Raw genomic sequence first — 12,822 nt, 5'->3', positions numbered from 1 at the left:
TCTCCTATGTGTGCTCTGGCTTTTACCTGCACACACATAGCATGCACACACACATGGCATGTACACACACACACGCAGACATAAAGATAAATCATCCTTTTCCAAAGGTCCAGTGTAGAGACTATTACAGAAACTTCAAAGCTAAGTTTGACTCTAAAGAAAATAGACCTAGTAAGACTCAGTGTATAGAATTCTCCAAGTTACTTCTTTTATGTGTCCCTTTTCTCCATGTTCTGGTGAACTCTATATCTCTTGGGACATAAAAAGCCACATCATTAAATGTCATCAACTCCTGGGGAAGCCACACAATGACTGGAGAAGTAGCCCCATGGTTAGAGCACTTGCCTAGCATGTGTGACACCCAGAGGTCCATCCCCAGCAGCGCAAAGACAAAAAGGGAAAACATGGCCTCGTGTTAAACTAAGGGAGGAAAGCTCTGGGCACATGGTTTCAGGGACTTTGGACTGTCATTTCAGGGAGGGCATGGTAGAGCAGAGCTCACACCAGGCAACCACAAAACAGAGAGAATGTCTGTGGTCTAAAAGCCTTTTTCAACCTTGTAGCCCTGGCTGGCTGCCCTCAGACTTTCAAAGATCTGCCTACAACTGGTGAAATTCTTTGGGAACTACCAAGGAGTGAGCGTTGGTTATAAAGGGCCTACTCCAGTAGTCAAAGGACCGGAATGAGAGAGGAGCCTGCTTCCAGAGCAGCAGGTCTCACCCTGGTCCCCACTGCCCTTGTCCTCAGGAAGACCCAGGCAGGGCCGGGGGAGAAAGGCTGTGAGCACACGGTTCACCACTGAGTTCTGAGACATCACCGTCTGCTTCACTTCCTATCAAAGCTCTGCTCTGACCTATCCAAGCAGAGCTGGCAAAACAGACAGAAAACCAAAAGGATGGATTTCCAGAATCCAAGTTCAAAATGTTTCCCTGCTGTATCCATCCAAATATTATCAGGAACTTATGATTCTCTTTTTTCTCTGTAACATACATGAGCCATCGAAATTGGTTTGGGGACACTTGGCTGTTTTAAAGATTACTACTCTTGGGTTTAACCCTACCTTACACTTTTCCACCAACCAGGCCTAAAATCTGTCCCTATTGTAACATAAGGGACCAGAAATAATCACTTACCCAACCAGAGGTGTGGCTGGCTACCCTATGCTGTTTTAAGAACATGCCAAGTACCCTGGCAGTGGTGGCAAACATCTTAATTCCAGCACTCAGGAGGCAGAGGCAGATGAATCTCTGAGTTCAAAGCCAGCCTGGTCCAGGACTATACAGTGAAACCCTGCCTTGACCCCCCCCCCCCCCCAAGAACATGCCAACTACAATCCTCCCCAACCCCTCCATGGAAGGAGTTAAGCTATCACAGACTTAGGAAGTCAACCTCAGTTCACTTGCTGTATCTCTCCAGTTCACGATGCCTCATATTCCTCACTCAGAGAGCCAGTCCATGCCCCGCCCCCCAACAGAACAACCCCCTTTCTCTTCCTACAAGCTCACTGCTCCTGTGACTGAGTGGGAACTCTACTCTGGAACTGGGACTCAAATGTTCCTCTGGTCTGGCTGCCAGTTCTCCACCACTCTCCAGAACAGTCAAAATCATTCTGTGTTAGCTTCAAAAAGATGTTTAGGGAACTCCATACGGGTTCTGAGGGCTACTTCTTCACTGACTGCACCTCCTAACTCTAAGGATGGAAAGTAGTGACAGCTAAAATTCAAACGTCTCAAGACTCACAGAGGCAAAGGAGAAAACCAGCCATATGCAAACCTGCAAAAGCAAAGCAAGGCTGCAGAAGTGGGGAGCTCGTCACTAGGAAACATGGAACAATTGGATTGTTTTGCAGTAGGTACTGTATGGGGAGGGCTCCTGTCTCCTCTGGTTTCCACTCCAGCAGAGACCAGCTCTCGGAACAGCTAAAGCTGTACATTCTCCAGTCAGTCTGCATGAGGACACAAAGTTGCTGCTATCCAGACTACGGAATAAATTCATTTGAAAGGAGCAGCGAAGTGCTGCACACCTCTGGCAGCCCAAGGTGTGTCTCATTCCTCCACTTCAAGCTGCCAGAATGACGACTCTGTTCAGAGGCAGCCTCTGCCTTTCAGGCTCTGGCAAGGCTCATGCCAGAGCCACAGCCTCCTGTCTGGATCCTGTTTGGATACTGCTATCTGCCCAGATCTGGACCTCCTGGGGAAGGACAGTTTGGAACTCTTCTGAGGAAGCAACTGTAGTATTTCTTTTGAATTCTTTGGTTTTAGCCACTTGTAGCACAGCATCTGCTGGAGTATGAGGGTCTCGAAGGATCCTGGTGCCCCTTGCTATTGGAACCCTAGTGAATTCCAACTGTTAGATCAGCGAGAAGAGAACCCTGCCAACTGCCCAGCTATCTGTCTTCTCTTGGGGGAGCTCAAGAACATGACCTGCTGGGGTGGGGACAGGAGGAAACTCAAACCTCTCCAAATACTGCTACCCTGTAGGAGCTCATGGTGTAAGTAGCCCGGGCACTTGCCCCATGTTAGTTGCTTGGTTCAATGACCAGGAAGTGGAAGGCTACTCTGCTCTATCACCAGGTTTTCTGGAAACTTTTTGGTGGCAAACACAGACCCTGGGACCTGAGTGTGTTGAAAGCTACGGGCTCAAGGATATGGTCCCCAGACCAGTCAGCAGCAAAACCGGGCTACATCACCAAGTACCTGTCCTGCTGAGGGGGTAGGTGCAGGCTCTCGGTTTGGCCACATCCACCCGGAAGGGCGGGGACAACCCCAGCCTCTTTCCTTGCAAGCATGCTAGCTACATCCTCACGTGACACTCAACCCCGAGCCCGGATCAATTGGACACAGCCCAATGCCAAAGAATCAGGGAGGCAGAGCTGTGAGCGCCAAGATTCAGCAAATACTACATTTCCCAAAGGCCTCCACAATCAGACTGACAGCAACGTTAGCCAATAATATATAAGGGCACCTATTTTGTTTCATGCAAACATTAGTACAGCTTTGCAGCATGGGAGCAGCAGGGGAAGGGGGCTGTGCCACTCGAGGCGCTGAGCACCAGGGATCTTTTCAGAATTGTCATTCCCAGCAGGGGGCTGAAGTATTTATCCTTACCTAGTATACAGGTGAACAACCAGTATGGAGCTCAAAGTCCAGCTGACATTTTCTGTCACTTAACATAGCATGCCTGGTACCCATCATGCAAAGCTGCAACACAGAGCCTACTTCCTTATTTTCTGCACGCCCAGGCCTGCCTGGTTCCAAGAATTTTCTTGACACTCACCCATCAACAGCCAACTGTGGGGCATCCACTTAGGGCAAGGGCTGGACTAGAAGAACTCCGAGGTGATGGGACTAACAAAGCACACTCTGGCTTGAGTACAGCCAGGCAGAGAGAGAGCGTTTCCAAAATGCTGCCCTGAACAACCCAGTTCCTGCACAGCAGTGTGGTCCGTGCCAAATACTCGTGTGCTCAGAGTCAATGTGTGGGGACACTGCAGAGATGAGAGAGCCCAGAAGGTACAAGGTGTGTGTGTGTGTGGGGGGGGGGGGGGTTGGCTTCAAGGAAAGGGGACAGGAAGGCACTTAGCACTTAATCTTATCTGAGTTTTTAAAGCTACAGTGAGTATCTTATCTGTAATCCCAGCACTCAATAGGAGGCAGGAGAATGGATGGTTCTGGCCAGCCTGGGCTACACAGTAAGATCTTGCCTTAAAAAAAATATATATATATTTAAATCCAGGCCGGGCGGTGGTGGCGCACGCCTTTAATCCCAGCACTTGGGAGGCAGAGGCAGGTGGATTTCTGAGTTCGAGGTCAGCCTGGTCTCCAGAGTGAGTTCCAGGACAGCCAGGGCTACACAGAGAAACCCTGTCTCGAAAACAACAACAACAAAAAAAAAAGAAGAAGAAGAAGAAGAAGCAAATCCAGCGCCTTATACATGCTAGCCACATGCTAGTAACAGGGGCTCTATGTCCGGCCCCTGGTTACTATCTACCAGGTGAAAATTCCAAAACTCAAGATACCTAAGCTGTGACTGCCCACAGGAAGAGCAACCCACAGAGAGGTGAGGACAAGACAGGATGACAGGAGGGACCCGTAATGAGACTCAGCTTTGGAGATTTCGCTCTGATCTTCAGGAGTTATGAGACAGCTTATGTGGAAACCCAGGCCAACACATAGCAATTAGATTCGAAGCCAGTCCAGGAGTTTCAGAGTTGCCTTAGGGACTAACTAAGGCCTAGCTCAGGAGGGAATTTGGACAGTTGACAATCACTTCTCTTTTGACAGGGTTCACATCAAGCTGTGGAGGAATGACTGGGCAAACTGTCCACTGCAGTGAGCCCTTTCCCTCAGTAGCCTTTCTCCCACAACAGCTTCAGAGCAGATGTTAAACTCAGAGTTGAGCCATCATGGGGTGAGCAGTGGAGAGAAACCCAAGGACAAGAAGGCTCTGGGGGTCACAGCCTTTGCTCAGATTACCAAAGGTCTCCAGACCTAGACTACAAGGGGCTGGGGTGGGGAATGCAAAATCCAAAGAGAATTCATCTCTGTCTCAACACCTCTCCATCATTCACAAAATCTTACACTCATCTCCTCCATGGCTTTGGGGCAATTTTATCAGAAGTGAAAAAGCGAAAAGATGCGTATTTTACCCAAAGATCTGAAAAAACCTACTTAGGAACATCCATGTTAAAATCTCCAGGACCATGTGAGAGACAGTGGGTTGAACAAGGCAGCTGTGCTATGGAGCTCCTCCTATGGAGGTAGGGATCCCCACCTCCCCACCCCACCCTCCCTTCCACCCCATCCCCCCACCAACCCAGTCAGGGGTAAAGGGGCAGGAAATGATGGTTGTTAACTTGCAAGGACTAATCATTACAATTGTGTCAATCCTGCTACTGACTAGAAAAGATTTAAAACTAGCTAATGTATCATTTTTACTATCAGCTCCTTTCATCCATTTGTTGTTCTTAGTGTGTCTTCTACTTTGCTTTCGTTTTTGAAATTAAAAAAAAAAAATTTACATGGGGCGTGGGGAGTGCATGCAGTGGTGTAAACATGGAGGTCAGAGGATGACTTCTGGGAGCCAGCCTGCTTTCTTCTTTCACTGTATGGGACGGAGGGGCTGAACTGAGGTTGTCCGGCTTGGTGTCCCTCTTTACCCACCGAGCCTTCTTGTATGCCTGAACTCACAGAGATCCACCGGCCTCTACCCTCCAAATGCTGTGATTAAAGGCGTGCACCACCACAGCCCTTTCTTACAGCTTTAATAACAAGTGTGAATGCCCAATGTTGAGAAGCGGAGGCAGGAGATCTACAAATCTGAGGCCAGCCTGGGCTATACTCCTAGACTTTGCTTCATATACATAAAAATTAAAGAGAAACAATATAGCGAAGTGGTCACAGGATAGACAGACATCTCAGGTCTGTTCCTGGAGTGCAGCTACTTACTTACCTCAGTGTTGTCACTGAGTGAGAGAGCAGCAGAAGCACAGCACCGTCACCCTGTCTCTACTTTGTGCCGTGTGCTTACGCTATAAGCTATTATGGCAGCGTGAACCATAAGCATAGTCCATGGAATTCCGTGGAGAAGCCGTCTCACTATGACTCTACTCAGCTGTAAAGTGGTAAAACCAGGTTTGTGCAACACGAGTTTGTTTAGAACCAGGTCTGAGACACTTCCCATGCTCTACACGCCATAAACTTGAGGCAGGTGCAAAGTGGCACACCTGGATATCGATGCTCAGTTGTTGCTGGATCTCAGTGCTGGTTGCTTAAGTGTGTGCAGCTTGTGAGACTAAGGCAAGCTGCACACCTGTATGCACTTATCGGTCATATTTCAGTAAAATCTTTAAAGCAAGGCGACTGTCTCAGGCTAAGGTTATACAGTGGATTAATGCGTGACAGTAGATGGCATTGTGGCCCACAAAACTGCAGTGCCAGTGCCTGGGAAGCAGAGGCAGAAGACCTGGCATGGCACCTTCTGTCCCTTTGCTTAAGACCAGTGTGGGCTACATGAGAAACTTGGTGTCGGCTGGGAAACTACTCTAGCTATGCTGCCTTTATGTCAGGAGCTCTTGCACCTCCATGGATACATCCAAATCTCTGTTATCTGGCACCTAATACAATTTTATAGTTTTCCTAACATCGAAAACAGCGATGACACTGCCTCCAATGAATGATAACCAAATAAGCAAAGGGGACAGGGTTGGTGAGGGACCTAACACCTACTCGGTTTCACAGTCTACCACCATCCCTGCTAAGAACTTCCTTGCTGTCTACATGAACTGAATCTGAATACAGATGATTCTCAATGCTGTTGCATTCCTTAGCCAGATGTGCCAAGCAAGACAGGTGGCTAAAGCTGGCCTGGACTTATAGTTCACACTGGCCTCCAACTTGTGACCTTCCTACCTCTGCATCCAAGTGCTGGGTTCATAAGCAGAGGCACCACGCCTGGCTTGGGTGACAAACATGACGGATGGTTCACAAACAGCAGCGATAAGACTAACCCAATAATATGTCCATCTGTCCTTCCTTCCTTTCTGCTTTGGTTTTCCTAGATAAGGTTTTTCTGTGTAGCCCTGGCTGTCCTGGAAATCACTCTGTAGACCAGGCTGGGCTCAAACTCAGAGATCCACCTGCCTCTGCCTCCCAAGTACTGGGATTAAAAGCATGTGCCACCACCGCCCAGCCAATGATACGTTCTTTGAAACAACTGATTTTTGTTTCCTGCAAGCCTTAGGTTATTTTCAGCTGCAGTGGAGGGTGGATAGGACACGGAAGTGAGGTACAGGTTTGCTAACAGTCGAGGTCAAGTTATTTTTTCCCCTGGGTCTCACTATGTAACCCTGACTGTCCTGGAACTAACTCACTATGTAGACCAGGCTAGTATTGAACTCACAGAGACCTGCCTGCTTCTGGCTCCCAAGTACTGAGACTAAAGGCATGCACCACTATACCTGGCCAAATTCAAGTTTTTAACACACATTAGAGGACAAGCCTCGGGAACTGGTCATAGAAACCCAGGCATGTAATCCCAGCAATCGAGGCTGAGATAGGAGGTTTATAAGTAGGCTAGTCTGAACTTCATAGCTCATCCTTATTTCTTTTTTAAAGGCAGAGTCAGGAAATGAATGAGACCCTACTTGGCAATATTCAATGTCCTTTAAAAAAAAATGCCCCTTCCAAGTGTAAACCTCCTAAGTATCACTGATAAGTTCTCATATCTCAGGATTCTGTGTCTACTCCCTCCCTCCTTATAACATTAACAACAACGCCCTCTCCAGTCAGCACTCCTGTCTTTAGCTTTCATGTGCTGGGATCCTAAGAATAAGGCCCTGGTTGGTAGTGACTGAGATTAACTGAGGGTCCGCAGGACAAACTCCTGATTCAAGACCAATCCAAACCAGGGAATTCCATCCTTCCTTTCTATTGTGAAAGATTCTTTTGTGTGTGTGTGTGTGTGTGTATGTGTTTTACCTACATATATGTATATGCACCATGTGCAGATCGTACCAATGGACATCAGAAGAGGCCATCAGATCCCCTAGAACTGAAGTTTCACATGTGAGCTGTCATGCAGGTGCTGGAATTGAACCAGGGGCCTCTGGAGGAGCAGTAAGTGCTCTTAACCGCTGAGCCATTTCATAAGCCCCACAATGAGATTTCTAATATCCTCAAAATTGACACTTCCTTAAAAAGAGCGGCCTTGGCATTCAAAACCTGCAGGATAGTATGCTAGATCCACATGGATGAAGTTAAAATGATATGGGATAGCTCGACTGGTACAGTCCATGTTGTAAAAGCTCAAGGATCTCAGACCCACCCAGCACCTCCGCTAAAGGCCACGTGTGGTGGCATGGGCTTGTAACCCTAGCACTGGAGAGGCAGTTCCCGGGATGTCTAGCCAGGAGCTTAGCCTGAGCAGAGTCCCAGGTCCAATGAGAGAGACTGTCTCTCGATAAACAAGGTGAACGGTGCCTTAGGAATGACACTGGAGGTTAACCACTGGCCTCCATAAGTACCTGCACACACTTCAACACACACACACACTGAAAGACGTAAAGGACTAAGGATGTGGCTTAGCAGTGTGATGTCCTGGCATGCACGAAGCATAAATTCAACCCCAACACTGCATAAACTGGGGATGTTGGCACTTATTGGTAATCCCAGCACTCAGAAGGTGGAGGCAGGAGGATCAGAGAGGTTCAAAGTCATCCTCAAATACATCATAAGTTCAGGGCTGAGCTCTATGGGATACATACACTCTGTGTGTGTGTGTGTATGTGTGTGTTAAATATGGACGGGGGCAAAGAAGTACACGAGTGATTTGGAAATGCATGCACAGTGCACAGCGCACACGAGCATTTCCCATGACGAGACAGCTGGAGGTCAGCAGACTCACGCTCTCAACACAAAACCGTGTGTGTCCAAATGTGCTCCCACACAGCAACTTAACACAGGACTGCATGGAAAAACAGAAGCAGACACACAAATCCAAGCTGATATCCTTCCTGTTAGTCACTGTCCCTCTTACCACTGGCAGAGACAGTGGGACATTAGTCCCAGGCCATACTTCCCCAGACTGTGTTCTGAAACCAGAAAAGGGCTTTGGCTTGCTACAGATTACTCAGAGCTAGAGAAGATCTATCACCCTGACCCAACACAAAAGCTAGCAAGATGGAGTCTGACACGGGGAGGGAAGCCTGGGACGCTGGCAGCGGGGAGGACACCTTAGTGGGACAATGTGATAGCAAAGCAGTCAGGGCCACACAGATGTTCAGGATTTCTTTGAGGGCTCAACCTAGGCCTGCAGACCAAAGTGTCCGTTACATTTGGAGAAGTATTTCCCCATTTCAAGGCAACAGAAGCACAGAGGAATTTAAAGGGGAGGAGGCAATCACGTCGTGAAATGGAATCGAAAAGACCCGACTTCCAACCTTCCACTCCTACACTCCATTCTTGAACTGCAGGATATTCTAACAGGATAACGGTGTCCTAGAAATGAGGACAAACAGGGTATGGTTCTGGCAAAAACTCACAGAGTATTTAGGAAAAATGGTTCTTTTAAGGGGACAACATGGGGGTGGGGGGCACTGTGGGCATCCTGCCGTCAGAGTCAGCACAGCTTCTCCTTCAGGTGAGTAAAGCTTCAGTAAAGCTTCTCCTTCAGGTGAGTCCTCTGGTGTGTGATGAAGTTGGAGCTGTTGCTGAAGCCCTTGCCGCACTCGGGGCACCGGTAGGGCTTCTCCCCGGTGTGTATGCGCTGGTGGATGATGAGGACCGAGTTCCAGCTGAAGCCTTTCCCGCACTCGGGGCACCTGTAGGGCTTGTCTCCCAGGTGCGCTCGCTGGTGCATCACCAGGATGGAGCCCCGGCTGAAGCTCTTGCCACACATGAGGCATTTGTAGGGCTTCTCGCCCGTGTGAGTCCGCTGGTGCACCACCAGCTGCGAGCGCTGGCTGAAGCACTTCCCACAGTCTCCGCATTTGTAGGGCTTCTCGCCGGTGTGGATCCGCTGGTGCTTGATGAGGTTGGAGCTCCAGCTGAAGCTCTCGCCGCACGTCAGGCACTCGTAGGGCTTCTCCCCGGTGTGCATGCCCTGGTGTGCGATCAGGCTGGAGCTCTGGCTGAAGCTCTTGCCGCACACCCCGCACTTGTAGGGTTTCTCCACCAGGTGGGTGCGCCGGTGGGTGGCCAGGTTGGAGCTGCGGCTGAAGCTCTTGCCGCACTCGCTGCACTGATACGGCTTCTCCCCCGTGTGTGTCCTCCGGTGGGTAATGAGCGCCGAGCTCTGGCTGAACTTCTGTCCGCACTCGGTACATTTGTACGGCTTCTCTCCCGTGTGGATTCTCTGGTGTCTGATCAGGTTGGAGTTGTAGCTGAAGCTCTCGCCACATTCCTTACACGCGTAGGGCTTCTCCCCAGTGTGAATTCCCTGGTGAGTATTGAGGCTGGACCGGTTGCCAAAGCTCTTGCCACACTCGGGGCACGAGTACGGCTTCTCACCCGTGTGCGTGCGCTGGTGAGCGATGAGGTTGGGGCTCCTGCTGAAGCTCTTGCCGCACTCCGCACACCGGAAAGGCTTCTCGCCCGTGTGGATCCTCTGGTGTGTGATGAGGTTCGCACTCCGGCTAAAGCTCTTCCCGCAGTCCCTGCATTTGTACGGTTTCTCTCCGGTGTGCGTCGTTTGGTGTCTACTAAAGTTGGAACCGTCACTAAAGCTCTTCCCACATTCGTCACATTTGTAGTATTTCTCTCCTGTGTGGGTCCGTTCATGGGTGATGAGGTGGGATTTCCGGCTAAAAGTTTTTCCACACTGGGGACATTCATACGGCTTCTCACCCAGGTAGGTGCCCTGAAGGCCTATTAGCTGGCCAACTTCCCGTCCTTCGGACGGCACGTCCCCGTGGTCCCCACCTGGGGCATTTCCCTGGGCTCCTCCAGAGCCACAGTCTCTCTCAAAGTCACTCTCCCCATCCGACGGCGGACCACCTTCCCCTCCAGGGATTTTCAAGAACATCTCATGTGATTCTACATCTTCAAACATGTCTTGGTTTGAGTTCTCCCCATTCTCACTCTGTATCTCAAAATCTGAAAGGAAGAAAAACATACAATATCTGCTCAATTTCCACTGTGATGAGAAAGAGAAACCAACATGGCTGGGAGGTGCTTGCCACCGAGTCTGATAACCTGAGAGAACCAACTCCAGCAAGTTGTCCACTGATCTCCATACATATGCTAACACACACACACACAAATATTTTTATTTTTATTAAGAATTATTTATTTATTTTATGTATATATGAGTACACTGCAGCTGTCTTCAGACACACCAGAAGAGGGCATCAGATCTCATTATAGACGGTTGTGAGCCACCATGTGGTTGCTGGGAATTGATCTCAGGACCTCTGGAAGAGCAGTCAGTGCTCTTAACCGCTGAGCCATCTCTCCAGCCCCACAAATATTTTTAAATGAAAATAAAGAGGACTGGGAGATGATGGCTTAGTTGGTAATGTACTTGCTTGGCAAGCATCAGGACCTGGCCTTGACTCCCAGAACACACATAAAACATAGCTGTGGAGGTGTGTGCTTGTAATTTCAGTGCTAAGGAAGCAGGGACAGGCAGATCCTGAGGATTTGCTGACCAGCCAGACTATATCCTACATGGCAAGCTTCAACCCAGTGAGATCCTGTCTCAAAAACAAAACAATAACAAAAACCGATACTGGGCTGGAGAGATGGCTCAGTGTTAATGGCTCAGTGGTTAAAAACACTGACTGCTCTTTCAAAGGTCTGGGGTTCAATTCCCAGCAATCACATGGTGGCTCACACCTGTATCTCCAGTTCCAGGAACATGATAACCTCTTAAGCTTCTGTGGGTAAGACGTGTGTGTGGCACAGATGTTTATGAAATTTTCTTTAAATTTTCGATTCCCAGCATCCACACAGTGGCTCACAACTTGGGAGGCAGAGGCAGGCGGATTTCTGAGTTCAAGGCCAGCCTGGTCTACACAGTGAGTTCCAGAACAGCCAGGGCTACACAGAGAAACCCTGTCTCAAAAAACAAAACACAAAAAAACAAAAAAAACAAAACAAAAAAAGGGTGAGACTATAGAGCTGGGTGGTGATGGCACATGCCTTTAATTCCAGAACTTGTTACGAAGAGGCAGGTAAATTGTTGAGTTAGAGGCCAGCCTGGTCTACAAAGTGAGTTCCAGAACTCACTTTGAACAGAACAGCCAGGGCTACACCAAGAAACCCCATCTTAAAACAACAACAGCAGCAACAACAATCTCATTAAAATTCATTTGGTGTTTACCCTTGACAATTAGGGAAGACAGTATCAATTAGCCCTTGCAGTGCAGAGTCTGGGTGACTAACCCAGAGTGACTGTAACAAGTCAGTAAACAGTTAAAGAGCCATCAAATCTGCCTGTAGTAAGAGCCTAGAGCCTTGGCTAGTGACACAAAACATTTATTTTCCTTGAAAATGTCAAACCCAGGGCTGGAGAGATGGCTGGGTGATTAAGAGCACTGGCTTCTCTCCAAGGAGACCTGGGTTTGATTCTCAGTACCCACTCAGTGGTGCATAACTTCCTGAAACTCAGTTCTAGGGGATCAGATGCCTTCTTCTGGCCTCTGTGGACACTAGGCATGCACTTGGAACAGATATACAAACAGACAAAGCAATCATATACATAAAGAAATATATTTAAAAGAAAATGTCAAACCCCCTACTAATACTTGACAAACATTTTGATTTAAGAAATTATTGAGAAAGAGCCTAAAATCTACCACAGGATGAAGCTTGGTGAGGAACAGCCACAAACCTGGACTATACTGTGCTCTATGAAACTGTTTGCTGAACCGTGTATTGCTTTAATGGCCCAACAGATACTAGGTACACCCAAAGAAATACAAACCATTAGGAACTAATGACTGCCAGAAACATTATGCTGCCAAGAAGTTGTCAACAGTGCTGCTTATACTGCACACTGCCTGCTACGACCCTCAATACCAAGCAAACCCATCCTTGTGAGCCTCTAGACTTTGTTCCTGATATTCAGAGGTGTAGCTCCCTTAAAAATATGTCTTTATTGGGCTGGAGAGATGGCTCAGTGGTTAAGAGCACTGACTGCACTTCCAGAGGTCCTGAGTTCAAATCCCAGCAACCACATGGTGGCTCACAACCATCTGTAATGAGATCTGATGCCCTCTTCTGGTGTGTCTGAAGACAGCTACAGTGTACTCATATATAATAAATAAATAAAATCTTTAAAAAAAATATGTCTTTATGGCAGGCGGTGGTGGCGCACGCCTTT

At 48.4% G+C, this 12,822-nt stretch overlaps 1 protein-coding gene across 2 annotated transcripts in view; it reads right to left on the bottom strand.

Moving 5' to 3' along the window:
• Positions 1–8,615: 8,615 nt before the first annotated feature.
• The window catches only part of Zscan2 (zinc finger and SCAN domain containing 2), an 18,965-nt gene continuing 14,758 nt past the window's right edge, over positions 8,616–12,822 (bottom strand). For both annotated transcript variants that reach the window (XM_028754863.1, XM_028754865.1), the window contains exon 3: positions 8,616–10,592. In XM_028754863.1, coding sequence (XP_028610696.1) covers positions 9,151–10,592 — 1,442 coding nt within the window. In that variant the 3' untranslated portion in view covers positions 8,616–9,150. The remainder of the gene's footprint in view (positions 10,593–12,822) is intronic.

This window comes from Grammomys surdaster, unplaced genomic scaffold, assembly GCF_004785775.1.
Source record: "Grammomys surdaster isolate TR1022 unplaced genomic scaffold, NIH_TR_1.0 126036, whole genome shotgun sequence".
Taxonomy (NCBI): Eukaryota; Metazoa; Chordata; class Mammalia; order Rodentia; family Muridae; genus Grammomys; species Grammomys surdaster.
This window is presented reverse-complemented; position numbering and strand designations above follow the sequence as displayed.